General features: G+C 35.0%; 1 protein-coding gene across 1 annotated transcript; it reads left to right on the top strand.

Moving 5' to 3' along the window:
- Positions 1-80: 80 nt before the first annotated feature.
- On the top strand, positions 81-5440 carry LOC108196575 (uncharacterized). The gene is made up of 18 exons (XM_064081545.1): positions 81-370; positions 461-514; positions 593-637; positions 718-822; positions 907-1047; positions 1799-1909; positions 1997-2107; positions 2187-2309; positions 2441-2530; positions 2603-2707; positions 2791-2847; positions 3058-3219; positions 3334-3450; positions 3529-4284; positions 4357-4453; positions 4536-4657; positions 4738-4819; positions 4926-5440. The coding sequence occupies exons 1-18, from the start codon at positions 358-360 to the stop codon at positions 4966-4968; spliced, it is 2334 nt and encodes a 777-aa protein (XP_063937615.1). The 5' UTR covers positions 81-357; the 3' UTR covers positions 4969-5440.
- The last annotated feature ends 6247 nt before the right edge of the window (positions 5441-11687 follow it).

Here is an 11687-nt window from a genome sequence, read left to right as displayed (position 1 = left end):
TATTGTTTAGAAATAATTTATTTCTTGAAAATAAATTACTGTTTTTAACTTTATTTTGTATTTCTTTTCAATCTATATTATTCTTAATGCACGCTGCCAAAGCCTCCTATTTTTACCCATTTTTTTTACCCGTTACAAAGTAACCACCTCCGACCCGATATCCCTGTTTTTGAATAGCCCTGTTTCTGAAGTCAAAAATTCCACTCTGCCTACATACACGCTTTCTGTTACTTATATTCCCTCTCTGCTTTCTTTTCAAAATCAGTAAAAACCGCCGGGACAAATCAGATCACTCACCACACAAGTAAGGCTTCGCTAGATCATCTATGATGTTATAAACTGCAAGGCCAATATTCCATGGAGAGGCCAGGTAAGATTGTCAACGATGATGATCATCATTGTCTTCTACTATATATCTACCAGGGCTGCGTAGCATGATTCCATCTGTGTATATTTGTAGGTAATGTCAATAGCGAAGAACACAGTGCACGCGATTCTGGAGATGAGTCTACAGGTATGTTTTTGTTTCGTCAGCCAGGACACGAGTTTAAGATATTATTCAAGAAGGTATTTAACCATGGTGATGCAACAGGACGCAAACGCTTCATTAGAACAAGTGATGATGAAAATGAGTCTGGTACGCACCAGTTGCACACCTGATGTTTGGCATTTAGACATTTAGAATTTTGTTGATTAAAACATGCTAATTTACGTTAGGTGCCAAACGACGTGGCGGTGGGACAGCTCTTCATGATTTCTTGCAAAAAAGGATGCTTTCAATGGCTTCTTCGAAGGACAAGACAAGGACGGAGTCTAATTCAGGTAATGGCATACTCTCACCTTTCAAGTTAACTAATGAAAGGTGTGAGGGTGTATGATCATGTGCCTCTCTTATGTCATCCGCAGATTCTGAGTTCACTCTTAGGCAACCACTCGGAAATATTGACAGCAACTCACGTGGTGTTCAACGACAAGTATCTATGCATGAATGTGTCCAGGAGGGAACTCACAGGCAGCCGTGTATCACTCAAAACTTTACAACAGGAGGTAACCGTGTATGACTATTATTAATATCGAAAAATACCTTCATCCAGGCTGATTTAACTCCTAAGTTCTTCGTGTTAATTTTTTGATTTCTTATACATATTTTGCATATACAATATAACAAATAGTAAGCATATATACTTGCATTTTAATCTTAAGAACTTAGGCATTTTTATGTTTCAAAATGTGTTAGAAGCATTAGCTGCACAAAACAAAAACAATAACCAACTTGGAATTGTATCCCCTCTAACTGTGCTGCGCCACCACAGCTGGATGACAACAATAAGAATATATTCAACAGCAGCGAAAATTTACAGTTACTCCACTATAACAGAGAGCTGGAGGTGAAATATAACATATGAAAAACCAACCTTTCCATAAGCTGAAAGTTTTAGAGCAGATGTAACAAGGTAGTGCGTTATATCCTCTTTTACAGCCTTCTCAAATCTGAAAATATGGATCAATCAAATATGTAAAGCTAATTATTTGATGGAGAAAGTCACAGTTACAAGAATCAATTTTTGCAAATAACTAACAACTCTACAGATTAAGGTCCCTACTTATATAAGAGAGAGTACAACTAACTAAAAAGAGTAGTGCCAAAGAGTAGTGCAAATAAAAAGGTCTTTATTATTATTATTATTATTATTATTATTATTATTATTATTATTATTATTATTATTATTATTATTATTATTATTTTTATTATTATTATTCTTGGGTTTTTATTATTATTATTCTTGGGTTTTTCCAGGTTCTGACTCACAAAGGCAGCCACTCGGAAATATTAACATCAACGCACGTGGACAGCAGGAACAAGCTTATGTGCATGGATATATCAGTAAAGAAACTAACAACCAGCCGTGTAGGGAAAAATTGAAAAAACTCATTTTCGTTTTTACTAATTTCTTATACCATCATGGTATTATGCACTAACATTCCATGGTTTCAGGTGGTAGCCGCGTTGTTCATCCTCATGTTCAGGACAAAGCATTCAACGTGAGGACAAGCAGTGACAAGGAGAACAATCCTTCATTTGCGGATGGAGTTGCTAATTCAGAGGGTGAGCTATGAAATATATAGTTTTACTTTAATGTTATTTTCTCTGCGCAGATAAATGAGACTTCAGCCCTTGCACACAGTTATTAGTTCACCCGCAGTTCCCAGACGCAGAGGAAGAGGCCCCGGAATAGAAAATATTTTTAAAAAAAAACTTGCCAATGATTCTCAGAATATATCAGGCCAGCACACGTTAATAAATCGAGGTATCACTCCCTATCAAAACATCCTGGATTATCATAAATATAATATATATTAGGATGCCTAATATGATACACATTTAGCAGCCTATGTGCATTGTATTTTATAATCGACAATTATGAGTACGAAATTGCAGCTCCAAGGCAACGAGGTCGTGGTCCTGGTGTCAACAATTTGATAAATTCTCGAGAAACTTTGAACAGCCCTAACAAAGAGCCACCAGCTGGTATATTTTTTGGCAGGCTATTTTTCCAATATTTAGTATTTCCAAAATTCTAATAGGTTATGTCATTATCAGCTCCAAAACGTAGATGTAGAGGTCCAGGAGTAGATAAAATGTATCGACAGAGGTTTGGTCATGAAGATGGTAATTTAAACAATGACAAGACTCCTTTGAAAAATGGTATTCTTTACATTGTGAGTATTTTTTATAACTTAAGCATTACCTTTTTCCTATCATATTTATTTTTCCCCTGTAATGTGCAGCTTCTGATATATCTTCATATTCTATGCGTGGCACACACATTTCTCTAAACAATACCGGTTAGTAGTTAATTATACTTTCATTTTTATTATATTTATTTTATTATACTTTCATTTTTTAATATACTTTCATTATATTAAAATACCGGTTATTTTATTCCTATTATACTTTCATTTTTTAATATTACAATACCGGTTAGTAGTTAATTATACTTTCAGTTTTAGTATATGGAGAATGGAGAATGATTTTAATTGTAATATTAAATTCAGAATGTAGATCTCCAAGTAGCACTATAACCTTCCAGGGATCAATGCTGAGGATGAATGGCTCTCCTCTGCATAATATTATCAGCAACACACCTCACAACATGTCTGGTAGTGCTGAGACTAATTTTACATCTTCTTCTGTTCTGACACGGCTTCCCGACTCAGGTATAATTGAAAACATCAGTACTGATGTGCATCCATCCTGTTGCAATCTTACCTTCCTCGAATTTTAACATTGCCATACTAGACCATTTATGCTGTTTAACTATCATATTGCAGAGGCACGTAGGCCTTTCCGTCCAAGTTTTGGCACGTCAACGTCTGGGGTGAAGAATTTATCTGAAGATTTGGAGAAAGCAATAGACGATACAGAGCATCTCAACGAGTTTGATGATGGTATTATGTTTCCTTTTCATATTATATAGATGCATAAAATGAGACCTATTATGTCACAAAAACACTTATTTTGTGCAGGTGACCCCGCGTCCGATGAGCCAACATCAGACATGTGGAAAGGTTATTCCAGCATTGGTCCTCCAAATGCTTTGTGTAGTGACTGCGGTGCGATAATGTGGGATGTTGAACGTAACAACAAAAAAAGTCGAAATGCAGCTCCAACTTTCTCTTTGTGTTGTAAGAGTGGCCAAGTTGTTCTCCCCCCTGAGAAGCATGCTCCAGAGCCTCTAGCTTCTTTACTCTATGGAGGTCCCAAATCAACTCATTTTCGTAAGAACATCCGGGTGTATAATTGTATGTTTGCAATGTGTTCAAGTGGTGGGAAAATAGACCATAACATAAATAGAGGTGGAGCGCCGTTCTGTTTCAAGATCAGAGGACAGAATCTTCATTTTATTGGAAGCCTCATTCCTGATGAAGGGGAAAAACCAAAGTTTTGTCAGCTATACATTTATGACACTGATAATGAGCAATCTAACAGGATTGGTGCTGTTGGAGCAAAGGTCGATGATGTTGATCTAGACATAGTTGACAGTCTCACACGGATGCTTGACGAAAATAATAAGCTGGTTAGTTATTTTCGCACTGCCCAGAGGAGATTCAAAAGTAATGAACAAGAAGACTTCAAACTGGTACTTATGTCAGCCCTAATCAATGTTATTCCGGAAGAGGAATTTACAATTCAAATGCACAGGTTTGAAATTATTCCACTGGAAGACTTGCAGGAACATGTTGTTGAAGGAAATCCAAATTGGCTAAATGAATTCTCCATAGGTCGGTATGCTACCATAAATCTTTTAATCATTTCCATTCTGTATCATTAATCTATGTACTATGTTGTAATAGATGTAATGGGAATCGTGGAAGATCTTGAACCAATCCAGGAATTCCAGACAAACCATGGTCCAGTAGAAATTATAAAATTCACAATATATGATGGAAGGTATAATTTTGGCCTATTTACTACTGTATAAGTGCATAACTTATAACTTCTTACTGTAACATCTTTATAAATATGAAATCAGTGTTAGACACAAAGTGCATATATCGGGACCCTTCAACCCTGACGCGTTATCGTTGTATGACGATCAATTTGCAAATCCCAAGATTGTCATAATGGCAAGCACAAGAATTTCTGAGTTTAGAGGTAAGAGAAGTTGCTACGTTGCAAAAAATTAAGCTTTAAAGTCTTTACCTTTTGTGCTAAATCATCTATATCTTCTACAGGGACTATTAAGATAACTAATCTTTCGTCCACCAAGATTTATGTGAACCTTGAATGCCCGGAAGTGACAACGTTCAGACAATGGTAAAATTATACCAAGTTTTGTCTTTTTATATTATGAAACAAATCTATTATTTAATGTGATGGATCAAATTTGTGTTATTTTTCCCATATTATATTCTATATGTAGGTTGATCAATGATGGGTTCATGGAGTTTTGGCCTATCATTTGATCTGAAGAACTAGATGCTAAGTACGACATGGGAGCTAATAAGAACTGGGTTGCTGTGAGGCAGATTTGTGCCGCATCATTCCTTGATTCAGATTATTGTTTTGGGTTTCATCCTAGGATTTTCTTTCTGTTAAAAATGAATTCTATTCATCCAGTTAGGCTTTGATTTCATAAGTTTCTTTTTATCAGATGACCTCATTTGCTTTATTATTTCATTAGACTATGTCTGCTTTATAATTTTCAAAGAGCATGATTGCATTTTTTATTTGAGATGTATAGTCTGAAGGATTTTTTATAAAGCAAGATGATTTTGACAATGTGAGTTGAATTTCACTTAGATTTTATTCATGTTTCTGGGGTATAATCATGTACATATGTATATCTAAAAGTGGTGTATAGTCTTATTGTACAAGAGAACAAACATATGACTTAGTAAACGTGGTTGAGAATGAATATACATCATTGAATAGAGTATTACTTTAGTTCAATCAAGATCCATTGATATGTCCCAAATGTCCATTCACCTTTGTCTGTCCTTACCCAGAATGTGTATGTACTGTCAAATTACAAAAAACACAATTACTAGACAGAACCAAGAAAATAGAACCAAATTTTTTTCCACCATGCTACATTGAAAACTAAACTGATTGTGCTAAAGCCAAGTATTTTCTGTTAAGAACTGGAGCCACGTCTTTGTGTTTGTCAAGAAAATTATCAGAGAGGCTATTTGATATGTATTGCTCTGCTGTGTTCACGTAAGAGAATATTTTTGTCAAAAAGCAATTTAGTATCAGGCAAATATATTGCCTTATACTCCGTCTTACCCATGGACTCTACTGATGTTTTATCGTGGTCGTCATTTGTTGATGTAATTATTTTCAGTATTAGTATAAATTCCCATATGCTTCCAGTTTTACAAAATAAATCCATAATACAGCAATTTTATGAATTGTTAATTATTTTAAAGGGAGCTCGCGAAGCGCGGGCATAATTCCCTAGTCAAGGAGAATGACGCAGGTGAATACCATTGAAACGGTTTCTTCCATGCTATATATACAATCACGGTTTCTTCCATGTTATACAATCAACCCCAGAATAAAGGAGAAGTGAGGGGAAGAAATTTTAAAACAAGAGTATGAACTCAAGCAACCAACAAAAATATATTATGATCTATTATAATTAGTGTATATATAAATTCATTTCTTTAATTATAAGTGTAATATAATATTTTATCATACAAATATTTTGTTCATGAATATATTTTGATTGTTTAACAGATCATTATATTATTCCAAGAGATAAGAAGCATTATATTACACATAATTGATAACTTTGTCGAATATAGAATACAGATATCTGTGAAACAAAAATAAGATGAAAAAAAAAAAAGCAGGAGAGAATAGAAGTAATGAATTAAATTTCGCATGGCGCTATTATATATGTTGTAAACATGATGTTTTATTATAATATAAATTCTATATTTTATAAACATAATATTTTATTATAATATAAATTTTCATGCATATTATGAACTCAAACAATCTGTTAAGATTTAAAATTGAATAAAAATATTTTTTTAATATTTTTTAATCATAAATTATAGTCTAATTTTTCAATTTTTATGTTAATATTAGTTTTAAACTAATATTTACAATATAAATTTAATTTTATTCTATAAATCTTATTTTTTTAATTGTTAGTAATATATATTTTTGAAAACCTCAACGAAACAAAGATTTCTGTGATCCACCGTGATACAGTTCTTCTCGAGACCCAATAGGGCAGAGGCACACGAAGGGCATACTGGGTTCTGAGTAAAACAAAGTCAGCTATAAAAGGATACAATCAGGCAATTATAAATTAGTTCATGACTTTAGTTTCTTCAAAAGCAAAATAATGGAACGTCATCACTTACGTAAAAATCATTTGTGTAATACTTTTTTTTTTTTTGAATTCATATATAGCATACTTTGAGCACAATTATCGATCAATTTTATTAATTTGAATCCTTTAATAATATAAGCATGTATGTATATATTTAAAAAAATAAATTATGCATCTTATTTAAATATATATATATATATATTATGAATACGAGTAACTATTATTAATAATTTTTATTGCTATACAGCTTAATCATTTTTTAATAAATATGCATGTCATACGAGAGAAGATTGATTCATCCTGATATTTTTCTTGTTCAAGTATCTTTTTCCCGAATGTAAGATGTTTATATTCAAGAATAATTGTTCGAAAGTACAAAATATAATTTTAATATATTTTAGCAACACATTTCAAAAATATATATCAAGTGTGTTATTTCGTTGCAAAATTTAAATATTATACTTTGTACAATGATGTATTAATTTGACTCTTGATTATAATAATGTTATAAGAAAACTCTACTTTTAAGTTTCGAAAAAATTTGTAAAACTAGAGAGATTGATTAATTTAAACAGCTGGTGCAAGAGAAAATTAGGGCCAACATAGAGGTTATCTTCAAATTATAATAGATTATAATATTACATCGTGCTCGAATTATAACTATAGTCGGATTTAAATTTATCATAATAAAATATAAATACTTGATTAAATATATTCGAAATCGAGTTTAATCGAGCCAGAATTAATAATATTAATAATACAAGAGCATTTATATTGAGGTGGGCTATAATCATAATCTAATGTGAGATGTTATGAGAATTTTGCTGAACCTGTGAGACTTTGTGCTTCGATGATAGTGGTCGGATATAATCTTAAAATAGTATGTTATTAATATATGAATTGTTATAAATAAAACATATCGGTTTAATATTACAATAAATGATGTGTAATCTTCGTACAGATTTCTTATAAGCATAGTAAAGGCGTGACAGATATAACCATTCACAGGAGATTGATCGACATTATAGATAAGAGTGAGTATAGTCGAAATGTGTTTTTTTTTTGTGAAAAGATCAGCTATCTTTTTTTATCTTTGATATGCGAACTGAGTTTTTAGCTAATTAAGGGCTCTTTATGTTGGAGATAGGGGTGAGCAAAACCGAACCGAAACCGTAAAACCGAACCGAAATGTATAATTTCGGTTCGGTTCGGTTTCATATTTTTAAAAATTTCGGTTAATTCGGTTTTTCGGTTTGAACCGAAAAGAATTTCGGTTTGGTTCGGTTTTTCATCTAATATTTCGGTTTGAACCGAAATAACCGAAGTTTTTATTAAATATAAAATAAATATATTATATATACATTACTTAAAAGATAACCCTAGATCTAATGCAAGCGCCGCTCACCTCTGGCCTCTCTGAATCACTAATCTATTCGGACTAGCATCCACCAGCAAGCAAACGAGCTAGACTCCACTCTCCAAAACCTTCAGTTTATATTCAAATTCATCAGTCATCCCCTCCCTCGTTGAATCTGAAATCTCTAATCGATAACACCAGTCTGTTCATCAGCAACTCAAACTCTAACTCTAGTCTCCAGGTTCAGACTTTAATTTGCTATTTTAGTGGTGCATGAATCAATTGAAGTTTGGTTGATCCAGATTTTTATTACAAATTGTAATTTGCAAACAATATAGGGTTTTTAGAAATTTCGGTTTTTTTAAACCGAAACCGAAACCGAACCGAAATAATTCGGTTGGTTCGGTTCGGTTTAGAATGATAATTCGGTTCGGTTCGGTTTCGAAAAAAATCTTAATTCGGTTTTCGGTTTTTTCGGTTCGGTTCGGTTTTGAACCGAACCGACCGAATGCTCAGCCCTAGTTGGAGATGCTAACCTAGTATGGTACACTCCTCATCCCACCCAATTATATACATTGTGGACATTAGATCAAGAAAAAATGTAAAAAATGAGTACAATTAAATGAAAAGTGGTGGAAAGCCCTGACCCCTTTGTTTTCTTTTTGATTTTCTTTCAATAAAACCCAATTTCTTGGGTGTTCGTGTGTCTCTCCTTTTGGAGTGGTTTTTTTTCCCCTCTTTTTAGAGTGTTTTGTTATGTTTTTGTCTAGTTATGTTGGGATTTGTTCTATGTTGGATACTGGATATGTTGAAAATGATTCTATTGATGTTTTTGGAAATCTGGAAAACCCATGTCAAATCTGAGCCGGTAGTAATTATTGAAAGAACTCACCTTTCACAACCAAAGATTGTTCATTCGTAGGACTTTATATTTTAGGCATGTCTATAGTTGGTATCTGGGCATGTAAATAGGTGGGATGTTGCTTCCCCGATCTCATCTCATGCGATTAGGGCTTCTGAACACCGATCTAATATTGGCTCTTATGTGATAAGGACAACTATGATGTTGCGACTGTTCGGGATACTGGTGCAATTTGGATCGCTTGTAATATTTTTGAGTTCATTTTTAGCTTTAAAAATTTATAAATTCCATGTATTAAATAATAATTATTTTTAGTATGTTTTTTTTTTATTTTCCAACCTGGTTGTATGGACAGTTAAGGATTTGTCCTGACTGTATTTTATTATGATTAATGAAAGTATTTTTCTTTTCTGGCAAAACAAGTAGGTAAAATGGCGGGACCTATTTATATTTAATAATAGATTTGAGATATAGGAGAAAAGTAGCAGGTGTAATAGTGTTTATATTATTATAGAATGGTGATAGTGGAATAAAGTAGTGAGTGTAGTACTGTTTCATATTATTAAAAACCATTATTCAGAGAAAAACGTCGATAGTGAGGGTGTTCCGGTGGACCATGATGGACAGAGGTTGGTGGATTTTGTTCCCCCTTCAGCTCCCTTTGCCATTCGCACGGATGTTTTTCAAGAAATCTTCTCTGGATCTGGGAGAAATGATGAAAGTGAACACCTGGAAGGTGCTCCTCTGGAGGGGGATGCTGGGTTTATTAGCTGCTCGGGGGGTATCCCTCTTGCTGAAAAGGTGCTTGTTGAGGACTACCAGTCTAGTGATGGTGATTTATCTCCTAGAGCTGCAAATGGGCGTGGATTTAGCTCCACCAGTGCTACTGTGCAAGCGATTTTGAGAACTACGAAGCATGAGCGCGAGGAGCTCATTAAGATGCGAGGCAAGCTGATGAGCGCTCTCACTTTTCTCAGATCTAAAGGATTTTCTGAAGAAATGATCTTTGATGGCATGAACAAAGATGGATTTGGCTCTTGCTTCGTGTCTCGAGATGCTAATGGTCTTCCCAATCTCAGCAAGAAGTTTGCTTCTAATTCTGCTGACTCTGTGGTTGACAAAATGCCCAAGGGATCTGATTTAGCTGATGGCCCACAGATAACTGACAAAATGCCTAAACAGAACCCCATGGTGGATAAAATGAAGCAGAAAGTTGATGAGTGCTTTGAGGACAAGGACAATAAGAATGAGGCTTCACAGCCTAAATCTTGGTCGCAAGTTGCTCAAGCAACAGAGGTTACTCTTAACTATTGTCCTCTTCCTGATGGTGCATCTGTGGTTTGCCCTCCTGACGATGAATTGAGAAAGGGTCTCGAGAAGTTTAAATGGTGCCTTGTTGGCCATTTTACAAAAGGCACGATGCCCCTAAGCTCGGTGAATGCCATGGCTGTAAAACTCTGGGGTTCCAAAGGGTTGGTGAATGTTATGCAAAAAGAGGGAAGGAAATTTATCTTCAAATTCAACTCGGCTGCTGCTATGCACTCTGTGCTAGCTCATGGAACATGGTACTTTGATCGTAAGCCTATGGTGGTTACTCCTTAGGGTAAATCTGTTGAGCCTAATACTCAGCAGAGCCTGCCCATTTGGGTCAAGCTCTCTAATGTCCCAGATTGCTACTGGACTATGGAGGGTATTAGTCGATTAGCTAGTGTTGTTGGCAAGCCTTTGTTTGCGGACAAACTAACTTCAAAGTTTGAAACTCTCCCTTTTGCCAAAGTTTGTGTTCTCTACGATGCTGGGAAGCCTCTTCCTTCCTCCATTACAGCTGTGACTCTCGATCCCTTGACTGAGGAAAAAATTCAGGTCGAGGTCAATGTCTCTTATCCGTCAAAACTTCTTTTTTGCAATAGATGCAAGTCCTTGGGTCACATTACTGGTGCTTGTCCCGTCACTAAACGCATGTGGGTGGTCAAAGATAAACCTGAGGTTTCGAAACCTTCTGATCCCCCGGTTTTGAAAGACCCACCTCCCCCTCCTCCGCTGAGTCCCATTCCTCCTGCTCCTTGTGGTCCCCCTGTTGCTGATTCTGAGCCCTGGACTGAGGTTAAAAGGAAAGGTCGCTCGTTTGCTTATAGCGATGAGGAATCCCCCAGCCCCCTCCCAACTTTCAAAGGCCTTAAAACTGTGGATGAAGTTGAGCAGAAGGCGAAAAACCCTCTCTCGAAGCACCAACTTAAGAAATTGAAGAAGTCTCAGGGGAAGGGCTCCCCGCCATCTGCTCGCTCTTGATTATGCAGATTGATTTTTGTTCCTACAATGTTAGAGGGCTACATAATAAGGTATCTTTTGTTAAAGATTTTCTCAGCGTGAATAATATTTCGCTAGTAGCCCTCCTTGAAACTCATGTCAAAAAGGAAAACGCTGATTTTTTGTCTAAAGCAGTAGCGCCTAAATTCAATTGGGTTTTTAACTATGAGTCCCACTATAACGGAAGGATATGGCTTGGTTGGAACTCTTTGGTTTGGAGTATTCAAACTCTATGCTCTTCTGCCCAGCATATTACTTGTAAAGTACAAAATTTTGATGGCTCTGTTGCTTTTATTCTTACTATAATATA

This window comes from Daucus carota, chromosome 1 (assembly GCF_001625215.2).
Source record: "Daucus carota subsp. sativus chromosome 1, DH1 v3.0, whole genome shotgun sequence".
In the NCBI taxonomy this organism is placed as follows: Eukaryota; Viridiplantae; Streptophyta; class Magnoliopsida; order Apiales; family Apiaceae; genus Daucus; species Daucus carota.
The sequence above is the reverse complement of the archived record's forward strand: the minus strand, read 5'-3'. Positions and strand labels throughout refer to the sequence as shown.

Coding starts and splice junctions, on each gene's coding strand:
- LOC108196575 (XM_064081545.1), top strand. Junction 2,531..2,602: donor TAACAAAGAGCCACCAGCTG/GTATATTTTTTG, acceptor TGTCATTATCAG/CTCCAAAACGTAGATGTAGA. Junction 3,220..3,333: donor GACACGGCTTCCCGACTCAG/GTATAATTGAAA, acceptor ATCATATTGCAG/AGGCACGTAGGCCTTTCCGT.